The sequence below is a fragment of the Diadema antillarum genome, unplaced genomic scaffold (genome assembly GCF_040938485.1).
Source record: "Diadema antillarum isolate AM-2024a unplaced genomic scaffold, OU_Dant_1.0 scf00000112, whole genome shotgun sequence".
Classification (NCBI taxonomy): Eukaryota; Metazoa; Echinodermata; class Echinoidea; order Diadematoida; family Diadematidae; genus Diadema; species Diadema antillarum.
The window spans coordinates 3,498,772-3,521,831 of NW_027271001.1; the positions used below are offsets into that span (position 1 = coordinate 3,498,772).

The 23,060-nt window shown below is 39.8% G+C and overlaps 1 protein-coding gene across 1 annotated transcript in view; it reads left to right on the top strand.

The window, feature by feature from the left end:
* The first annotated feature begins 598 nt into the window (after window positions 1-598).
* LOC139719655 (gametogenetin-binding protein 2-like) overlaps window positions 599-23,060 on the top strand; it is a 28,631-nt gene continuing 6,169 nt past the window's right edge. The window contains exons 1-10 of the mRNA XM_071631061.1: window positions 599-683; window positions 10,309-10,453; window positions 12,069-12,164; window positions 13,617-13,729; window positions 13,998-14,144; window positions 15,052-15,150; window positions 16,350-16,460; window positions 18,963-19,166; window positions 20,745-20,919; window positions 21,655-21,897. Coding sequence (XP_071487162.1) covers window positions 649-683; window positions 10,309-10,453; window positions 12,069-12,164; window positions 13,617-13,729; window positions 13,998-14,144; window positions 15,052-15,150; window positions 16,350-16,460; window positions 18,963-19,166; window positions 20,745-20,919; window positions 21,655-21,897 — 1,368 coding nt within the window. The 5' untranslated portion in view covers window positions 599-648. The remainder of the gene's footprint in view (window positions 684-10,308; window positions 10,454-12,068; window positions 12,165-13,616; window positions 13,730-13,997; window positions 14,145-15,051; window positions 15,151-16,349; window positions 16,461-18,962; window positions 19,167-20,744; window positions 20,920-21,654; window positions 21,898-23,060) is intronic.

Consider the following 23,060-nt stretch of genomic DNA (forward strand, 5'->3'; position numbering starts at 1 on the left):
ATTCATGGATTCCAGTAGAGTTCCTCCGCCCCCCCCCCCCCCCCCCCCCCCCCCCGTTTGGTAGTGTGCGTGCGCGGTCTAAAGAATTGATGATGCACGCACGTAAATATCTATGATTTATCCTTAGAGCGCCATACTAGACTGTACGTACGAGACTTCTGTACAGTTTGAACAAAATCAAAATACGCAACGCAGGCGCAACGCACACACGCACGTATAAAGATTTTACACTGCTTGTTGGACCAGCAGCCTGCGCCTAGCCTGTGACCAGCTAGTAGCTGGCTATTGAATACGTATACACAGCGTAGCGAACTTGCTGTCTGTACACTCTGCACTGTGTACGTACAAACTCGACTCTGATCTCGTTAACGTAGGCCCAGCCATTCAGACGTCCGTTTTGCTGATCTAGTCAATACCGACAGTCTTGTTTTCTCTGCCAGAAGAAACAGCACATACTGCACTGACAGATTAGAGTCTATATCTGTGATAGACCTGAGACTTAAAGGAGAGCTGGAATTCTCAGAGAAGCTGGGAAAGTCCCTGCAACGGAAGCCTTCGGAGAATTTCTGTACCGGACTTGTCCACTGAGTGTAACACTCACAGTGTCAACAAGTCTTCTTTCTGTGATCTGTGTGACTGTGTATCATCATGCCTCTTGCAACGTGTGCAAGCTGTGGTGGCAAGTGAGTGGCGCTTTCACTTTAATGATCGAATTCGGCCTAACACTAACACTATTTAACAGTTAGAATCTTCTAATTAATCTCTACAGGATGTACAGCCATGTCTTGGTTTTGTTTCACGGTTTCTAAATGCGGCAGTGAGTTTTGAAGGAGGCATGACTGTGACTAGTGTGATGGTGTGTTACCGTGTTTCCTTCCTACTTAACTAGCGTGTTAAGTGTTACAAATTGAAATGTCAATGGACAATGACATGTTGTTAATGTTATGGTAAGTTTACATTTCTGTGTTAGGCCACACTCCACTCCATCAGTGACAGGCAGGGCAGGGCTGTGTACTGAAATGTAGACCACTGCCACTGGCACTGCACCAGCCAGACTATATTCGACTATTGAGCTAGTGTAGGGGCAGCACTTCTAGTCCTACAGGGCAATCCTGGATAACCATGACCATTCATGATGACACTGATCTGTTTGTCAGGAGAAGTCTTTTATTTTTATGACGTTATCGCTCTCCTCTGTATAAGGACGGGATCCGTGAAGCCAGACGCAGTCTCCGTGGAACATTTCCCCGACGACCAGATACAGACCGATCTTTCAGTCAAGACACTACTCTGCTTTGCAGAGGCGGGTGTAACATTCATTAGCAGTCATGCATTGCGCACTTAACATTTGAGTGACAGTGTAAACTAGAAAAGCACTCTGAGAGCGCAGACCTCCGCCAAGCATGCAGCTCATTTCCACCACTGATCTTGTTCTTCTATTATTTCCACCCATACGTACTGCATTGTGTGCAGAGTCGCCCGAATCCCAATATAGAAGCCTTTGTTACGTCATAAACACTCAGCTGCACGGCGCGCCTCGCCCTAACAGAAACTAGAGCACGCACTTTAGTGCGCGTATGCAAACCTCAAATGCGCGCAGCCTGAACTCGCAAGTTCATTGACCCTACCTGCTAAAATATCAAAAATCCTTCATAAATTCCCCCCAATTCTCGGATCACTACCAAAACTTAATCGTTTGGTACTTGTGTCATTTTCAACCTTTCCTGCAAGTTTCATCCCAATCCGTTAACTACTTTTTTAGTTATTTTGCGCACGGATAAACGAACGAACGAACGAACAAACAAACCAACAGTAACGAAAACATAACCTCCCCCATTGGCGGCGGTGATTAAACTTAGTCGAGCAAGGGCCTACAACACGTATCGGTAGGCCTGCACGACAATCAGTCCATGTGAATTTGAGTACCTTCTATCATCAGGCACCGCGGGTTCGATACAAGTTTGTATGAGTATGTTTGTCAGTTCATGTTGGGATGTAGTGTGTGTAATTTGTGTACACGTGTGTCAGTGTGAATCTCATACTTGCCGACTAATAAGATTTTATCAGATTCAGTAAGATTTTTGCATTTAAAAATAGCAAAATAAGATTTTTTGTCAGAGAAATAAGATTTTTTAAAAATATTTAGATATACCTTTCATGTGTATTTTCTGAAGATTTGACTGAAAGTAAGATTTTTAACTTCAGTTTGCATATAAAATAAGATTTTTGCAATCCACGAGTAAGATATTTCATCTTGAAATGTTGGCAGATATGGAATCTGTATGTGCATTATGTGTGTACATGCTGCGCATTTGCTCTAAATGCCTTCCCATGTCATGCTGGGCCATGTGTCGCATGCTGCATTATATGAGCAGGGACAGGATCTAGTTCTAGGAATAGGATGCTGTGGAGCTCAATGCAACTCAACAATGCAATGCAGTGCACACTTTCATATAGACCTAGACTCGTAAAGAATACAGTCGTAGATTATGTCTCAAGTTATTGGCTGACTAATCTACATATGATATATAGGGCATTTTCCATTATGTGTGCACATGTTCTTGGATGCGCGTTGCCTTATTGGATCATCAAATGTCCTGTTTACCTTTGGGAGCAGTGCTTTAAAAAATGTTGAAGATATCACTTTTGATGCATAAGAATGTGTTGTTACATATATATGTAGATGTATCACAAAACATCCTACCACATAAAATTATTGCAATAAAGCCTAAAATATAGGGAAATATTCACCATTTTTCTCATTAAACCATAACTGTAGAAGGTTTAATCTGGAAACATTTTTATTATTTAACTATTGTTCACATTTTGGATTTTAACCTGTTCCATACGGGAACCTGCAGGTATGGGGAATCCGGAATTCAGTATGGAATGGGTTGACAATACTTAACAATAAACATCAATTATACTGGTTCAAATCTTAACATTGGTTGTTTCTATCCCGAACTCACATTTTAGAACTATTTTGAAGCACTAATGCTGGGTTTTTGTTTTATCTGCAAATGGTAAATTATGCCTTTGAATAAAACAAGTGTGTTTTTTAGATGATTTTTTTTTTCAAGAATAAGATGAGAGTTTGCTTGTAGAGAGTTTGGGGAGATGATTCCACGTTCTGTATTGCAAAGGGCATACATACAAATGTATGTCTACTGTCCTTGGCAAGATTATTCTTTGAAATACCGGTAGTGAAAAAAAAAACACAAACGTGACTATCATCTGGATGTGCAGGCAGCAACCACATGTACACACACACACACACATACACACACACACACACACACAATTGTCAGCATACACCACTGTACACACTATTGCCTGCAGTGGGTTATGTGAATTGCGGCAGCAGATGAATAATGAAGGAGGCATACCGGTACATAGCTACACATTGTAGCTAGGATGTTCAAAAATTACAGGTTAGCGTATCGAAGACCTCACACTGTGCAACAGCTGTCAATCTTTTACAAAGTTACATTGGGTTTATTGCAAGAAATCGAAAGCGTGAGGCAAATTTTTTGTAATTATTATGTTAATAATATGATGGCATGTGATTGTGAAGCTAGATAATCCTTAACAGAGTGCAACGGCATACCATTTTGCTCAGTATTTTGTTGAAACTCGTAGCAAGCTGTCACCAGTCAAAACTGCAGTGTGAGGCGGGCTTTAGCGACCTACATTTGTAACTGATGAGTTTTGCGTGTTTTTAATTACATGGAATCAAGACATCAACTACTGGAACATATGGCAAGCAAAAATATTCATGTGCTTTTATTTTTGCGCTAATCTCTGGTTGCGCAAAATGCGCAAAATTTCAACACCACAAAAATTTCCACATTTACAGTGCATGCAAGTGTACTTCCAGCATAAAAGTTACACATCACTTCGTGATGTTCTTTTTATATCATGAGCAAGTACAAATTTGTATATGGTGTACCCACCACATTGCAGTGTCATTCAGGAACACGGGACAAGAATGTACACTGTATAATGTTTTAGATCAACCTACTGTACTGTATAAGCTGTTATTTTCACGGGGGTTTAATTTTCGCGACTTTCTCAAATCACTGTTGGACGGCAAATTTAGACCAGGCGTCCACTAGGGCGCGGACAAGACGCGGTCAAGCCCCGGAATGCACTCCTTCGGGAACCTGTCCGCACGTTCCTGAACGTGTCCGCTCACTGTCCTAAACATGTCCGGGCGTTTCCGCACCTTCGGGAGAGAGAAAAATTTCCGCGTCCAAATTTTGATCGAGACCAAAATTTGGACGCGGAAATGAACTTCCTGACACCTTCGGCGACTTGTCCTGACGATGTCCTGACGATGTCCCGCTTGTCCGGAACCCTTTCGCTCCTTCCGCACACGCTCCGGAAAGAATCCCGCGGTGTGGGGAAGCTTCCCGAATGAAAGCGGAAGACACCAGGAATGTTTTAGGACAGCGCGGAGCCGATGCGGATCTATATATGCAAGTGTCCGGAACCGATGTGGAAATTGTGTGATCCAAACAAGAAAATGTCGACACTTTCCGCTAGCGTCATGCCAATGAAACGCAAAATGAGCAAGAAGGGAGGCAAGGCCCCCATGCAAATATCCCCATCACAGGCACTCCTTTCGTCTAGTGATGAACAACAGGTAAATCTAAGGAATATCCGGTCCCAGAAGGCAAAGAAGAAGATAGTAGAGACTGTGCCAAAAGCAACCAGAAAGAAGCGAAATCAGCCCCCTAACTTCCTAGTAAGTTTGTTTTGATTTAATCTTTTCAGAAATTATTTTTCATCTGAGTGACTTCCCTGGTTCCTATTACTTACTATAGTACATTTTCCTTTATGTTGTTTTCGTATTTTATTTGCCAACAAACTAGGTTGTCCCATGTGACAGCCCAGCTGAAAAATCACAAAAGTAGGTGGAATTACACTCAGAAAAAAAGCATAGAATTTTTGGCTAAATGTTAATGTATTGTATAAACATGAACAAGTTGTTATTCATACGTAAATGCTTTCTAATGATGCAACATATTAGAACAAAAGACAAATTCATCACACTTAAAAGCATGAATTCGATTGCAAAGATATACCTGTGGTGTCATTACAATGTAATATCTTTGAAGCCCAAAATAACAATGAAAGCTACAGATGATGGAGGAAAATGAAGAATTTTCTGTCACTTCAAAATTCAAGTGAAATGAGAGAAAAAGCAATAAATCATGAACTCGAAAAAGTGTTAAATTTCTGGCTTTCTTTTGTTTTGTTTTTTTGTTGAGTGTATATATTTAAGTACACATTAAGCATCACAAATCATTTCAGAAATATTCTTTACCTGAATGATTTTCGTAGTTGTTATTACAAAATATTTTTTTCTTCTCTTTTTGTTTTAGTTGCAAATAAACTCGATTGTCCAATTTGACAGCCCAGCTGAACCCCCCCCCCCCAAAAAAAAGAAAATTAAAGTAGGTTACAAATATTTCCCCATTTTTACACTTCATTGACAATAGGCTAGTAAGCTCTAAGCATGAAAAAAAAAAATCTCGGACTTGAAAATGTTCAAAAGTGATCAAAACAAGAGAGGGTTAGAGATGCACAAGAGTAAAAATCAGAGAAAGAAAAACAAATTTAATGATTAGGATCATTTTGGCATGCTCTACAGAAGTATCAGACAAAACATGTATATACTTCACGATGGATAAAGCACAGGTCTAAAAAAAGGAAATAAAGAATAAATATATATATATTAATATATATATATATATATATATGAGTAACAAAACGGCAAAAAAGTTCATGCTGTATTCACCAACGGTTTATTTCTTGTGAAGTAATAAATCGTTGGTGAATACACCATGAACTTTGTTGCAGTTTTGTTACTTTTCTTTTCATCTTGCCCACACGTGGACTACCTTATCAACATGATTATATATACATATATATATGTATATGCATTTACATTTCTATGTATATTATATATATATATATATATATATATATATGGTTCAAAAAGTTTGCGAATATCATCCATGTGACTGTAGGCAGAGAAAAAATTGTTCTCCCAGATGAGACAAATCAAAAAAATAAAAAAAGAGTCGTCAGCCCACATGCAGACAATCCTATTCTTCGACTTTGGTGGTCACATTTATCAAATAATATTGACCAATCATATTAATATAATATCAGCCGCTACTGCGGAAGCACAACAAGAAGCATCAATGACGGCTAGCAGTCACATGAGGAAAAGTCAAAGTCGGCGCCAAATTTATACCTTTCCATTTTCCTGGTATTGTCCGCAGTTTGTCCGCATGCCTAACTTGTGTTGTCCGGAAGGCATCCTGATTGTCCGCGTTCATTCCTGGTGTAATCCTAGATGTTTCCGCGCTGCCCGGCTACGATTAGCATATTCCGAGGTATTTCGCGCTCTTCCGGAGTGATTCCTAGGAATGTCCGCAGTCAGTCCGCGGACAGTCCGCGGACAGTCCGCGGACAGTCCTAGGAATGTCCTAGGACAAGCCGATTCACAAAGTTATTCCGCGTCTGTCGCGGACAGGATGCCGAAATGACAAAATTTGCTTCCGCAACCCTTCCGGGGCTTGTCCGCGCCCAAGTGGACGTCCGCCCTTAACAACATGTGAAAATGTCGCCATGTGCTATAGGCTACCAGTGCACATTTCCAAACCTCGGTGTCAATTCGTGAAAGCAACATCTTGCAAAAATGTCTGTGGCCTACTCATTCGCGAAAATATCTGTGCGAGAAAATTACAGCTTATATACAGTTATCTCTATGCTTGTGTTGGCCCACGGCTTTTGAGTAGAGTGTAGGCCTAGGTATTGCGCAACCATACAGTATGTCGATCCATGGGCATTAATAGTATGGTTACAAAAGTGTACTGTATACGCTATATATTTCGCGTGGGTTTTATTTTCGCGAATTTCGCGAGTCGGGAGCTATTCGCGAAATTAACAACACGCGAAAATATTGCCTTCCAAAATGAATCCCTTGCCTTGATGATACGAACATTTCAGTACTAGCATACCATGTCATGGCTTACTGAACAGACCATATAAACTGGCTAAGCTTGTTTATGTACATATAGCACGTCCACGTCGAACTACTAGTACACAGCCCAGTCGCTGTAAGTAGCATTCGCACAGCACACAGTAGACGGCGCAATACTGTTTCTGCGAGAAATTCCACTTTCTTTTGTTTTTGTTTTTTTCATTGCGCCACCACGTTACAAACGCGCGGCGTGTCACCCTTGATTACAGTCATGTGCGCTATAGCTCATGCGTTTGCATGCCGCTACGTCTTTACAAGTACTGTATGTCAACTTTAGGGGCCGGGGCTTCGTATGCTCCAGCTGGTTGCCGCTGAATTTACTCGTACCCCTCGTACCACTCGTCAGAAATCTAGCGCGATATACTCTTAACCACTTCAAAAATGTTGAATTCTAACTTACTAGTTAGCAGAGTTTGGTAAGTTTTTTGCATGCAGTGTATAACTAGTATCATTCTTATTTGCTAGTAAGTTGAAAATTCACACTTTCTTTGCCACTTCATATTTTTTCTGGTCCCCCAATTGCGAATTTAACCACTCGCGAAAATGTGTGACAGCGGCAATTCGCGAAAATTTATGTACGCGAAAATTATAGCGTATACAGTAAGTTAGTCCCATGCATGGCAATTTAGAAATATAACATGGTGTAGGAAATGAGAGCTCTGTAGGCAAAAGTACAATACTGGGTAGTTTTTGCTGTGCACACACACACACACTCACACACACACACACACACACACGTGTACATTATCATACAATGTACAATTGTGTGTTTGTGATTGAACACCACAAACTTGGCAATTGATGTTGACCCCTTGTGGTATACCTGCAGTTGACTACATGTAGCAACTGTCAGTGTAGCAATGCCAGCTGGAGCAGGGTATCAATCACCTTCAGTGATAGTTCTAGTTTAAATGAATAATGAAAGATAATACCCCCTTTCTTTACTGTTTAAAATAGGAGTTGTTTTTTTTTTGTGACTAACTCAGGAGTCCAAAGTTGAATCATAAATTCTCATTGTTAATGCCTAAGGAGTTCCTTGTTATGATTTTATGCTTTGTTCAAGAGCTTGAACATGCATGCATTCATGTGACCTATTACACAATGCCTGAAAGGTAGGGGTGTTAAGCCTTTGTCCCTTGGACAGGAAAACAAAATAACAAATGTAGGGTTTTTTATCATTTTTTTTTCAACCATGTTGAAAAATAGCAAGGATGCTGTACCTGGTTACTGTACAATCCTCTTTCCCATGTGAATGTACATTTTTACAGGTCATACAAATTACAAGAGTATCACAACCAGTGCTGTCACATCAATACTCAGATTGCTGTAAAGCCAGAAAATTTCATTACACGTACATACACAACATGGGCATGAATTTTTTTCGAATTTTGCAGGAGCCAGGATTCGCAGAAGTGAAATGTATGTGAAAGTTCTTGTCTACAGAATGTATTGAATGCAATGGCAATTCACGAGAATTTCATGCAAAAAAAAAAATAATAAAAAAATCTGTTGGCTCCCATTCACGAAAGTTTCATGCTACAAAAAGTTTCCTGGTATGGTATCATTTGAACATATTTATACATTACATTTGTGTTTTTCAAATCATCTAGAATGTCAACAAGGAACAGAACAAGAGCATATATCAACTTTCTTCTCCTTCTTTTCTTTCTCAAAGAAAAGGTCAGCATCTACATGTAGCATCAGTAAAACACTAAAATTTACCAAATTAGATTAGAACCAATTTAGTTTTCTGAGATTCAACTGTGAAATGAATTTAATGTTTTAATGGTCGAAAAGGGTTTATTTAACAGAGAAATCTTGTGTGAATGGAGTGGACCTCAGTGAGGGATAAATTGGATTTGGAATTAAATGTTGGTTTAAATATTATGAGAGCAAGCCTGTTCTAGTGAGAGAAATCCCCTCTTGGTTGTACACTGTAAAAGAATGCACATGTACAGTAGTATTCTTGAGGCCCACTTTCAGTTTTCTCAGATTTTAACGTGATTGGCATAGCAAACACAAGTACACAGAAATATAATCGTACTACTTAAATTGTGAGTATGAAAAAACTAGGTGTGGAAGAGTTCAGTGTTGTTTGTGTATCTCTCCAGGAATGCGTGAAGTATCCTGTTTGTCATGACTTCCCTACTGAACATATTGCAAGACTCTGACCATGTTTACTCCACAAGTTCTGTAGTTCTGCAGGTTCTGTAGTGACCTTTTCACTGATTTACTGGTGCAGTCATCTTTTTTTTCCCCTTTTTTTTTTAATGCCCCAAAGCTAAAATTCATACAGTTTGTAGTTTGCATCTAAATATTCACGGACAAGGCTACCTCTAGAGTGTAATTACAGTATATGTGTACAATTGGTGTACATGTATATGGTATGGCATGCATTCTTTTAAAGGGATTGTTTAGTTTTGGTTGAGACCTAATTTCAGGTTTCTAACATTTTTTGGTGAGATGAGAAACCTCTTATGAAATATGAAAGAGCATGTAATTCCATGAGGAATTCAACATTTATTTGATGAAAATTGGTTTTGAAATGGCTGAGATATCCAAAACAGAGCAATTCTAATAAAGTGTTGGACCCACACTTTTTTAACGATCGCTTTGTTTTACTTTGTTTTTTGGTGTTTCAGTCATACCAAACTCAATTTTCAATTTCATCAAATAAACTTTCAATTCCTCTTAGAATGGTATGTTCTGTACTATGTCATACAATGTAAGTGGTTTCTTGGTATCTCGCAAAGAGTTAAAAGCCCAATTCTCATCTTCACCAATACTGTACCATCCCTTTTTGCTATGATTTGCACGATAAGGTCGGCAGTTTTGTGCATGATAAGGTCGGCAGTTTTGTGCCGTCATTACATATCTGGGGGGCATCTCTTGAAAGAACTTGTCGGATAAAATATCTGACAAGTCAATTATATCTGACAAGTTTTGAGAAATTCTTTAGTCTGATTGGCTGATTTCTCTGAACTTGTCGGATATACATTGTACTTGACTTGTCAGACATTTTATCCGACAAGTTCCTTCATGAAATGCCCACAGGTCAATTAACAGAAGTGTGTGTTGTTAATGTTGATTGTTAAAAACAAACGAACAAACAAACAAACAAAAAAACAGTACCATTGAACTCGGGACTTACAGCATTATAAAAAAGCAAATAAATACAAAATGAATGTGGATCAATGTACAAATTGATTTATGGAATAATTAGTTTACCCAATTTGAATTGTGATATTCAGTCATAGGTGCCCTGAGTCTGACTGCGCCAAAGGTGCATCGACTGAAGAAATGGCACAACTTGTAGCAGTTGTCCCTCCAGGCTCTGAGGCCATCTACCAGTATCAACGGAGGCAGATGCCGTTTGTAGTGGAGGGCAAAATTACGGTGAGTTCTTCTTTCAGTTCCTTGCTTTTTTGATGATCAGTATATTTTGTGCATTCAGTTCTGCCTCAATCGTGAAGATTGTTCAAGACTCATCTATTGATGCACCATGTATTCATGCATTGTGGTCCACCTATCACTCTTGGAGGCAGAAAGATCACTTCAAGGAAACTTGAAACTTTGTCTGTTTGTCATTTCATACAAGTCCTTCGAAGCACTCAAAACACAATTTGCCCCAAAGCTCTGCAGAATGAAGCCCTTTAATCAGTAATTTCCTACATGAGATGATAAGCTCTGTTCCTGTAGCACACAGCACCCAAGAAAGAAGGAAGAAGCAATAATATAAATTTCAAAACTTTGTACACTGTAATGAGTTCAACAAAATAAACGGAAATGTGTGCATGTGAATATTTCCTCATTCAATGAGTACTGGTAACTTATGTCCTGTCAAAGTGTGAACAGGAATGTTTACTTTTTTGAAACGACAGGCTGGCTATATAAGGTGTATTGACTTTTGCAGACACTGTGTCCTTCACCGTCTTATTTGATATGTTTGCCTCAATGAGTCAGTTTAACCCATCAAGTTCTTGGGAATTCTGTTGCAGCAGTCATCATCTTGCCTCCTCAAATTGGCAACTCGGAACTCATTCCATATCTTCTACTGGACAAAGATTAAATGAGACTGATTAAATTCATGAAATCTCCACAGATTCAATAGTTATGTATATACATACTGTAAATATATAGAATTCTGTATACGCCGAATATTTTGCAAGGTTTTTATTTTCACAAATTTTGCGAGTCAGGTGCTATTTGTGGATTTAATGTCTCTCAAAAAATATTGACTCTGATCCCAATATGAATGTGACACACACGTACAATGTACATGTAGATATACTCTATTCCGTACTGTACTCCATGGCTGTGAATTTAACCACTCGCAAAATCGTTGGGAAGTCCCGATTCGCTAAAATTTAGACTCGCTAAATATATGGCATATACAAATGTAGTATACAAAATATGCAGGTTTTAGGGAGAAACAGTGAGTTCAACCTTTTCAAGGACTTAAAATTCATTGTTTCTTTCTTCTGCTGGGTGCTGCAGGAATAGAGCTTATCATATCATGTACAATGTAGGAAGTAACTGATTACAGGAAAACCGTGTTGCCAATTTTGGAATTACTTTTGTAAATTTGGAATATATACTAAAGTTGTTCGATGATTCTGCGTCCAATATGAACATTGATATCAATTACCAAACAAGTGCTCAATTGCATGACCACTTTCTATCCTACATTTCAGAGTGTGAGCATAGGAAATAAAAAAAAGATTCAAGATGCAGCAATGGACCACAAAAATTTGACTTAAACTTTATGGGTTAATGAATGCATATAGGTACCATATACACGTATGTGGATTTAACAGACTGCAAAACAGGAAGTTTTTGAAGGCATAGTTCCTATTAAATATTTGAAGCCCATCAGAAAGAGGACTATGGAGCGAGTCATCAGCATACCAGGTATACTACTTGCTGAAGCAAACAAATTTTGTCGGGGCTGTAAATGCATATTATCACTTCTTTTGTTCATGTTTTGATTTCTCTCTTCCGAATGTCTCAGATGGTATTGGAGCTTCCCGACGTGGAACAACCAACATGTGATCATTCCAAGGGAAAGAGCAAGTCTCAGCATGCCATTGTAGATGCCTTCCGGGAGGTAAGTCAGATTCATTGAGAAACAAAATAGACCTTTGGTAATGTATTCAAATTTATGCATATTTGTCCTACCCCCAACCGCCTGAGGAGTTGGAAACAAGTCATTCAATTAATTTGTCCTCATTTTTGTGTTTCAACACATCAGCACAGCTTTCGTGCACTTCACATATAGTCGTTTCTGTGTTCGTTAACCCATTTATTTTACGTCAGGCAAACCTCGTTGTCATCAGAAACAGTACTGTAAAAGTGGTTTCTTTCGCGGTGGTTTTATTTTCGCGCTTTGAGGTTGAACCGCGAATTTAACATCACGCGAAAATGTTTTGAACTCGCCACTTGTTACAACGCTAATATTGTGCACATGCACACACGACGATTCCGCGCATTGAGTGTATTGATGGTCAACACACACACAGCATTACCGCGCAATGTAGGTACAAGCATGTTATAAAGTACTCGAGAGACGGGATTTCAGGTAAGCCTGCATTCAATTTTAATTTCTATTTATTAAATAAAAGAATAGTTGGATTATAGTTTGGGTTTTCATGTGCAAAATAAAACAGTTTTTGCCGACCGTGATTTTAAACACAAGCGAAAAAGTCGGCACTGTGGGAAACTGCGAAAGAATCTGTACGCAAAAGAAACCACTTTTACAATATATAATGTGAAGATGTCCAAAAGATAAACTGTGATAGTGAAAGGGTTTGTTCTACTGGAATTACATCTGCTTAAGAAAAAAAAAAAAGAGACAACACAGGTGCATTGAATCAGCTTTCTTTTTTTAGCATTTTTCAGTGATGTAAAACATGATGTGAAATTTGTGATACACTAAATGTTAATATGTGAGTGACATTATTTGTTCAGTGCATTTCATCAATATAGGGGTCATAGAGTAAGAGAAAGCTGGACTGGCAAGCTTTTGTTGCCCATTTGTTGTTTATTAATGTTACAAAATACAGTGTTTTAATATGGGAGAGTAATTTATAAGGTGTTTTTACACACAGCAGATACATGGATAGTGTGTATGTAGGCAACATTAACATTTAATAGCTATTTACTAATCAGTGCTTGTAGTCTCTTAAAGACAATAAACCACAAAGTTCAATGGGACTTCAGGCTTCACCTTGCATGACCCACTACTTAGCTTGTTTTCAGATGTGCAGTCATGGTTTTGAAGCCAGCAAATACTCTTCAAGACCGTATATTTGATACTACTTTACTGAGTATATGAGCTCATATTTGGTCAGCTTACATCCAGAAATAGGCAGAGTTCTGAGTACATGGAATTTATTTCTTTCACTGAATCTCTGTTTTCAAGTCCTCTTGACTGATGTGCTCATATACATGTACCTCCAAATGCTTAAACTTACCTGTGATACATGAGTGTTGTCAGATGGTATGATTGAAAAGTTCTGTGATATTCATCCATGGGTTTGTGTTTCTTTCCCCAAATCAGAAATGCAGTGTTCTAGATCGTGACGAGCTGGCTGCTGCCCTCATGGTTCCAAGCAAGGAAATGTTTGGCCAGTCCCTGCAGGACTGTGTGCCTTGTGTCGGTTGCAGGAGGAGGTAAGTCACATGCTTCTCCAACATGGCAATCAGTAAATGGTCAAGAGCGCATTGCTGAAAACAACACAGTTGCAAGTGAAAGTAGTGTCAGTTAAATGTAAAGTAGAACTGTAGAAATTGTGAACATTAGAGATGACATGCTACATCTAGCAATTAGGCTTAGCTCCCATATATCCGAATAATGCTCTTTTAAATTCGTCCTTGAAAATGTGATGTTACGTTGAAATCATTGACAATCTTTTTATCTTCTCTATGTTACCTCAAACAGTATGGAGGAGATGTTTACCAGGTTACGAAACAAGCGACATGTGCGGGTGCTTGAGCCATTGGTCATCACACCCAATTCAGAACTTTCCGTCACGTCCTGCACCCTGTATGATGTCCGACTGCTGCACAACATTCTCTATACACACAGGTCAGTGTAGTTTTTTACCTCGCTGTAATAAATATATTACACCCCCTTGAGTAATGGAGAGCTGCCAAATAGTATGTTTATGAAATATTTACCCCCGTTCACATTAGACTCCGCGTTGCGGGGATAGTCACCAGAGATCTTATTTTTTGCGACTGACCGTCCACACTGCTATCTCATCTGTCCCCAAGCTGTGGGGGCAATTGGGGCATGGGGCAAGCTCTGCCACTTTAAACCAGGCATAGCGCATGCGCACATTTCATGAATACAGCTGGATGCTATCAATTTTGCCCCAAGGTCACTGCCCCCCTCCAAATCTTGTCCCCAGACCCGACTTGCTTTGAGGGGACAAGTCGAAGCGAGCATTCACATTATGGTTTTTGAGGAGTGTGAACACGGGATTAGTATATGTTTCTTCCTCAAAATTAAAAACAAACATATTTGAAGTGATTTTATTTTCTATTGATTTAGCATGATAAATGCATTCTTTCCCATTTGGAACCAAAGTGATTTTCCCATAAAAATTGATATTTGTTAAATATCTAATTTTTCGTGATAACATGCAATCTTCCCAAGTTTTGAACCAATATATGATTTTCCCCCTATGAAATATATGTGCGTGTGTATGTGTGGTTATGGTGTATCAGTGTGTGGATATTCAGAGGTTGCTTACATTTGTAAGCAGCTCTTGTAATGTCATTACCTTTGTCTGGGAAGTCCCAAACAGTATTCAGAAAGTTACGATAATGGGAAACTGCTATATTCTGGAATGGAACATTACTCAACCAGATGACCATAAACCATTTGTCAAGCTTTCACTCAGCCTTTTTAAATTGTGTGAGAGCCTACAACAGCAATGTGCACCAATTTTCATGTGAAACTCCACATGTTTTGCTCATGGCATTCCTAGGACCAAACTGGATAACATCCTGGAGACCTTGCAGAAAAATAAGAAGAGTCGTCGGTGTCAGCTGCATTCACTTGATAGCCACAAGACCAAGCAGATATCGTAAGTACTGTACCAGCTGCATGAGTGAGCTTTAAATTTAGAGGATCCCATTTAGATTGTTGCTTTTGTTGCAGTAACAGCTTTTGGAGGCATGGGTAGTAGGGGCATGGGGGCATAGTATGTGATTTTGATTTTAAAAAAAAGAAGAAGAAGCAAATCTTTTATCAAAATGAAGTTAACATGATGCCAGAGAAGAATGCACAAGTAAGCAAGAGAACAGATGAAGTGGAAAAGGGGAACAGAACCACAAGGTGACTATAGACAGGATAGAGAAGAGTCCAGAGAGGGGGAAGGAGTGGATGGTACATTGTTGGAGAGTAGAAAGAGATGGACAGAACGAATGATTTGAGGCAGTTAAGATACAGTCTTCATGTCTAATTAACAGGAGAAATACAGAATATGCTGTTCTATGATGGAAAATCTCCAGGATTTAATTTAGAGAGATGTACCAATAGTTCAAGGAACTTCTTCACATTTTTTGCCAAACCAATGCTCTTGTCTTCTTCGTGGTGTGTGTGATGCGTTCTCACATCTGACCCCGTACTGATCAATAGACAAAAATATCTGTGATATTTTGGGTAGGCCTGCAAGACGGGTTTAATGCTGAAGGGAATTGAAGTCGATCTTGTGTTAAAGGAGACCTCCGGATGATTTTCAGACTTTCACATTTGAACAAGCAAAAAGTAGTCATACTGAGTACAGAGATCCCAAATTTATAGTGATTTGGATGAAGAATAAGAATGTGTTCTAAATTTATAGCAAATTGCAATGAACAAGGATGATGACATCGCAGCCTCACCATAAGAATGAATGAGTTGGGGCTCAAGAAGCACAACAGAAGGAGAAGGCATGCATAGATTCTACACAAGTGAACTTGCTAAGCAAGCGGTACTGTAATGGAATTAGACTGCTTCATTTCTGAAATATGTGAGCCTCCTACGTCACCATCATTGCTCAGTGTGATTTGCTTGAGGTTCTTCAAAGTACTGGTTTCTCTGCTCAAGAACTTCAATAAATTCTAGAAATCTATACACAGAGCTGTTGATTTAATACTACATGATGTGAAATTATGAAAATCGTCTGGAATGCCCCTTTACTAGAGCGATTTCTGTGAGTCCTTGGGCAGACACTTTTATCATGCATTATCGTGTAAATTGCCTGAGATGTGGGATTTTGTTGTATCCTGTCACCCGCTGCAGAGTGTGGATGGACGTGTGGCAGGTCATGAAGCAAGCATGTCGGGAAGAGATCACCATCGTACCGGAAGCTGGTCTGATGCAGACCACGGAGGGATATCTCCAGAAACACAGGTCAGAGAATTCGGCAGACAGCTTGTCCTCCTTGTATGTGAGGACAGGGTGCACAGTATGTAAAACACAAAGTTACAAATCAAACATCTTCCCCGAATGGCTTAACTCTTTTCGAAGGATGGGAGTACAGTGCACTCCCGTTATAGCGAACATTTGTTATAACAAAAATCCGGTTACACAGTAAAAATTCAGACCATAACAGTATCTGCTTTATGTTTTTTGTTGTTTATTTGTATGGTTTTAACAAAAGAAAACTGCCAGTCCCGAGGACTTCGGTGTTACTGGAGTCCACTGTAGTGTGAACTCACCAGGAGGAGCATTTCAACCACTTTTTGTCAGATTTTTTCACGGACAAATTTTATCCCAGCCAATCACATGCAAGAATTTCAGTAGCTTAGAACAGTTGTCAGTGACTGACAAGTTTCATGAAACGCTGCCGTGGTTGGTGCAAAATCAAGTGAAGTCAGACTCATACACAGGATAGTTTGGACAGTGTGGTTGTTAGTGAATGTTAGTCTGTAATTAAATGGCAGCTCAGAAGAATTTGAAATCAGGCTTAAGTCACAAAAGTACAATGTCACATGGATGACTCTAGTCGTAGATTTTTATGCGCAAAGAAAGTGTTTAAATTTTTGTTTCTCAGAAAAAGACAAAATACTTCTTTAACCGTCTTTCAGGGCCCCGTTTCATAAAAGATGTTAGGATGTCAATTCTTGCTGGAATGACAACTTCCTATAGCAACAGCCAATCAGGAAGCTGCATTCATGTCGTTACCATGACAATTGACATTCCAGCAAGAGTTGTTATCATATCAACTTTTTATGAAACGGGGCCCTGATGTGTCGAGGACATGGTGTCAACAATCTACACAAGAAATTGAATTCCTGAGAACACATACGGAAAAAGAAGGGTTTGCTCTTCTGTATGAAAAGAATGAAGTGACTCTACAATAAGTTATATCACCCTACATGACAAAGTGTGATAGGTTTAGGTGTTCATGCTTTTGACCTTGTTGTCCCCGCCGAACGAGTTCGAGCAGGGGACTATGAAACGGGCTCCATACGTGTGTGTGTCCGTGTATCTGTCCGTCCGTGCGTCTGTGTGTCCCTCTGTCCGTCCGTGCGTCCGTGTGTGATCAAAATGTTCAAAATGCTACTCCTTCGCCATTTCTAACCCGATTTTGATTCTGTTTGCTTTATATGATAGCACTACATGGGAGCTTCAAAACTTCTACACAGAATTTCAGTAGTGACCTTTGACCTTGACCTTTGACCTATATTGTACATTTTGCTTCAAAATGCTACTCCTTCGCCATTTCTAACCCGATTTTGATTGTTTGCTTTATATGATAGCACTACATAGGAGCTTCAAAACTTCTACACAGAATTTCAGTTGTGACCTTTGACCTTGACCTTTGACCTATATTGTACATTTTGCTTCAAAATGCTACTCCTTCGCCATTTCTAACCCGATTTTGATTCTGTTTGCTTTATATGATAGCACTACATGGGAGCTTTGAAACTTCTATACAGAATTTCAGTTGTGACCTTTGACCTTGACCTTTGACCTATATTGTACATTTTGCTTCAAAATGCTACTCCTTCGCCATTTCTAACCCGATTTTGCTTCCGTTTGCTTTATATGATGGCACTAGGTGAGGGCTTCAAAACTTCTACACAGAATTTTGACCTCTGACCTTGATTTTTGACCTGTATTGTACATTTTGCTACCAAATGCTACTCCTTCGCCATTTCTAACCCTATTTCGATTCCGTTTGCTTTATGTGATGGCACTAGGTTAGGGCTTCAAAACTTCTACATAGAATTTTGACCTTTGACTTCTTTGACCTTTGACCTTGATCTTTTTAGCTATATTGTACATTTTGCTACTAAATGCTACTTCCGGCGGGGACATATATTACTCACCGCGTAATTTCTACTTTTCCTTGTTGTGATTGTTTTACAGATTTTCGTTAGGTCATTATGATTATTTGCAAATTTTCAAGATTTCATGCTGTAAAAGGTTTCAAATTAGCAATAGATTATTCAAATTCATGAAATTCTTCCGTCGAGATGTTTTCATTGCAACTGATTGACAAATTGCCCTACATCGACGTAAATAAGCACTGAATTGATCAGTGTTTTAGTAGTAGCCATGATAAAAAATCATGGGTGTACATACTCGAGCAGGATTCGAACCTATGACCTCCTGATCACCGGACAGGCGTCATTTCCACTAGACCACCAAGCTTTCGCCAGACAGCAAGTGTTGGTTCTAATCCTTATAGCATGCAGCGGTTAGTGCGTAATTATTCAAATTCATGAAATTCTTCCATCGAGATGTTTTCATTGCAACTGATTGACAAATTGCCCTACATCGTTCAGTGCTTATTTACGTCGATGTAGGGCAATTTGTCAATCAGTAGCAATAGATTATCGTTAAAGTCAAGGAAGAAATCAATAAGCAATACTGTCGTTATGCTTCGCTTCACTTTCTGTGCAGGTTCTGTACGGATTGCAAGGCCAAGGTGATGACTGCCTTCAGCATCCTGTTTGGAGACATTGACCCTTGCTGCGAGAAAGGCTACAACCCCGTGGTGTATGAGGGACTCAGACTGTGCCGTGAAGAAAGGCACGTGCACCTCTCCACAGAGACTGACTTCATCGCCAGGCTCATAAGCCGGGCAGAGCCCGACTTGAATGGCGTGTAAGCATGACTGCATATGTGGTATATTGCACAGTGTTGCAATTTTTCTGAATTTCACAATGATATTATGCAAATAATTTATGAGTTGTGAATGCATTGGGCCTGAATATCGCACAAAGCGCGAGATAACCCAACTGGTCTATTCAACAAGGCGCGTAGTGACGCGTTGAATAGACCAGTGGCGAATCTCGCGCTGAGTGCGATATTACGTGCCTCAATGCATGACCAAATTCATAAATTATTCGTTTTATACAACACGTTGTCCATAATCACAGTAAATCAATGACCAGCAACTCGGGAAGGCCCAAAAATAAATGTAACAATCAGGCCAAGAATTCTAAACCACCCAGTGTATTCAAACACTCGCCATGATTCGACCACACAGGAATCAAAGCAAACTCTGCAGGGTCTGTACCCAGTCTACACTAACGTTAGATCGAGAACGTTCTAATGTTAGGCCTAACGTTAGGCCGATCTGAAATGTCAGTAGATCTAGACTACAGATCTCCCACGTTAGAGACTAGAGGTCTAGACTATGTCTATTTCCGACTATGATTTTGTATAAAAACACGGAAAACTAATCGAATTACAGTTTCTCAACTTGAATTGAAGTCTTGATTTTGAGATCACTGTGGTCCATGTAGCAGATGCGAGTCAAAAGTAAAAACACAGCCATAACCCGTAATATAATACGCAATACATGCAGCTACAGGCCGGGTAAGACAGCTGGGCGCACACGTACACGTATACGTAATGTTGCAGTACGTAACACGCCCGACAACCGCGCCGCGCCTGCTGTGTGAATGAACTTACCGCAGCGCAGCCAGCATGTAGTTTGCTGCTCGGTTAAGGCGCTTTGCTCGTGAAGTCGAGCGCCCGTGCATTAGTACCTGCAGGAGCCGTGCATTAGGCCCATGCCAGGGGCCTAATGCACGGCTTTCACTGTCAATGAGTTTGATAGGTATTTTCTATTGAATGTCATGTGACATGTTCTTAGCCAGTCACAATTCAACATCATTCTGAGGTGTTGTACATGTATAATGCCTCATGTAACACAAATGCATTGTATATTGTACAGTGTTGCAATTGTTCTGAATTTCACAAAGATATATTGCCTCCTGTAACAAAAATGCATTGTACATGTATATGCTCTGCAAGGTGGGAAAGCGCATACTTTGCTTTTGCATAGTGATCATACTTCTTTCTTCATTCCATATGTGGGATTCTCAAGAGTTCAACCTTTTGCAAAGCTGTCTTACAAGTCCCTGCAAATGTAGAGCCTATTAAATTTTGTACTTGTGAATATATGACATGAACAGAGTGCAGTTTATTTGAAATGTTACTTTCTGTGAAATGTATGTAGCACCGTGGTGCTATGATGTGGTAGAAAAAACTTCGATTAGTATGTCTTTTTTAAAGAACAGATATTGTTTTTTAACCTGCAAGATAGATTGAACTACCACTCGGTATGTGACAGTGACATAACAGAGAAAGAAAGTTCCCCATACGTACACCTCATTCAGATTCTGACTGTTCTTCTCCCTGTTCCCCCCCCCCCCCCCCCACCAAAACCTGCAGGAGGCGAGAACGTCACGCCAAGACAGTGGACATTGCCCAGGAAGAAGTGCTGACCTGCCTGGGGCTACACCTCTATGACCGGTTGCAGAAGATCCACCAGAAGCTGATGGCGGAGGAGCAGACGTGGCGGCTGCTGCTTTACGTCGGCATGAACCGCCTCCAGAAGTCCTTTGAGGTGGGTGTTGTCATGTTTGTACACTCAGGATACGGTTGCCATGGTGATTATGTATCTAGTTTGACCAGAGGTTGATACTTCAGTGATTGCATAAGTGATTGCATACTGTCAAAGCAGAAGAATTTACAGCGTGAAACTTTTGATTGGAACCTACAGCCTGTTTTGCAGCATGAAACTTTGCCAATCGCGGCTGACATTCCATGCATTGTGTCGAAAAACAATTTTGCGTGCATTTTACTTTCGCGAATCCTGGCTCCTCATTGCTAAAGTTTCATGCATACAAAATTTCGGGTTTTACGGTATCTTGGAATGAGAGTTGGGGGTATCCTAAAGAAATCTCATGAGTTCCCTGTCCCGACTGATTGGCATTTGTTTCAGAGGCAGTTGCTGCTTTGATGAGATCTCTGGTAACAGAGAGCAAAATTATAGGCTTTTGTGTTTGATTATTACTCATTTAGAGTAATGTTCAGGTCAGAGATATAGGTGGTGGTAATGTTATGGGTATTTATTGGATTATAAAAGAGTTAGATCAGACATAAGTCTCAGTGATATGGAAACAGGTAGAGTTAAAAGTGTGGATAGGATTAGGATTGCAGTTGGCGTACAGGCTTATTTTCTGTGTATTGCCACCCATGATTTAAAAGCCAGTGTTATGCAATGTCTTTACGTCAAACTCTGTCATCATTTTAACGTTCTTGAGTGTAAATGCTGTAAAAACTGATACCCATTCCCCAGATGGCGCTAGAGTCCAAGGAGGGTATGTCCAAACTCGAGATCGTCTGCGAGGAGATCAACGAGGCGGACCGGGCCAAGCGGGAGAAGAAGGAGCAGAAGAAGCAGAGGAGGAAAGCCCGAAAGAAGAACAAGGCCGGCAGTCCACCGGACAGCGGGAGGACCGGCGGCTTTAGGACGGCCGCAGTGGAAGAGGTGGAAGTCAGGGTGATTCCTAAGGAGAGGTCACCAGTAAACGTCTGTGAGGTCAGTCTGATTTTAGCCTTCTCAACGCCAAAGTCTTAGAATTCCATGCCACAGACATTTATTGGTCTTGCCTGTGGCTATGATGGAGTTACAGGGCAGGTTTACCTTCACATGCATGTGAATTGAGAGAATGCAGCAATACCGGAGCACACCAGTAAAAGTTTTAGAGAAGTCAGACAATGCATTCTAAAGTTATGAATGTTTGAAGTTTTGGTGCTATCATCGCTGGATGAGAAGACTACTAAAGCTTGTGATGTCATGTGTGTAGAGTGATATAAAGAAGATAGAAAATTCAACATATTTTCACTTTTCTCTTCTTTTTCGGAAGGAATGGAGAATGATATTATTCATAACATACATTGGGAACAAGTTGAGGGAATGTGTAATTTTTTTCAAAAAATGAAATTTTGTGAAATTCTCTTTCTGTTTTCCTTATGTCTTTCTACACTTGTGACATCATAGGCAGTTGTAGTCTTCTCTTCCACCGGTGACTGCGCAGAAACTTTAAAAAATTCGTAACTTTTGAACGGATTGTCCAATTTTCCTCAAACTTTCACTGATGTGTTCTACTAATATTGTTGCATTCACTCAATCCACATGTATATGAAGGTGAACTTGTCCTATAAGGCACTATGATGCATATTGCTTTGGTTTTCTTTTGACTCTTTGTGTGACATGGTTGGCATGCCTGACTCTTGCCAACTTTGCATATTTTTCACAAATCCACACACTCGCATACAAACCGCTCAATAAATTGTAATATGTCAAAGCACACGAAAACTGTCAAACCAATTAACGTTGTCAGAAAAATTAACATCACAGCAAAGTTTGCATTTTCTGTATGACTTGCTGCTTTGCTAGCATGAATGCTTCCATAAACGTAACATGGCGTTGAAAAACAGAGTGTTTTCGAAAAGGACTCAGCAATTTTTGAGTGATGTGTCAGGAGCTGCCATCTGTGAGTGCTCTCCTACCACCTTCTACAGTAAGATGCAAGTAATATGCATTCGAATTGATCAGGCAACAATTTTTATGCAGGGAAATGTAAAATTATATTTGGTCTTTTCTGTGAATTGGATGAAAACATACCAGTGTAAAGCAGTTGTGCAGGGCGAATTCAAGAACCCGCAAATATCTTTTTGAACTGTTCAGTGCGAAGAATT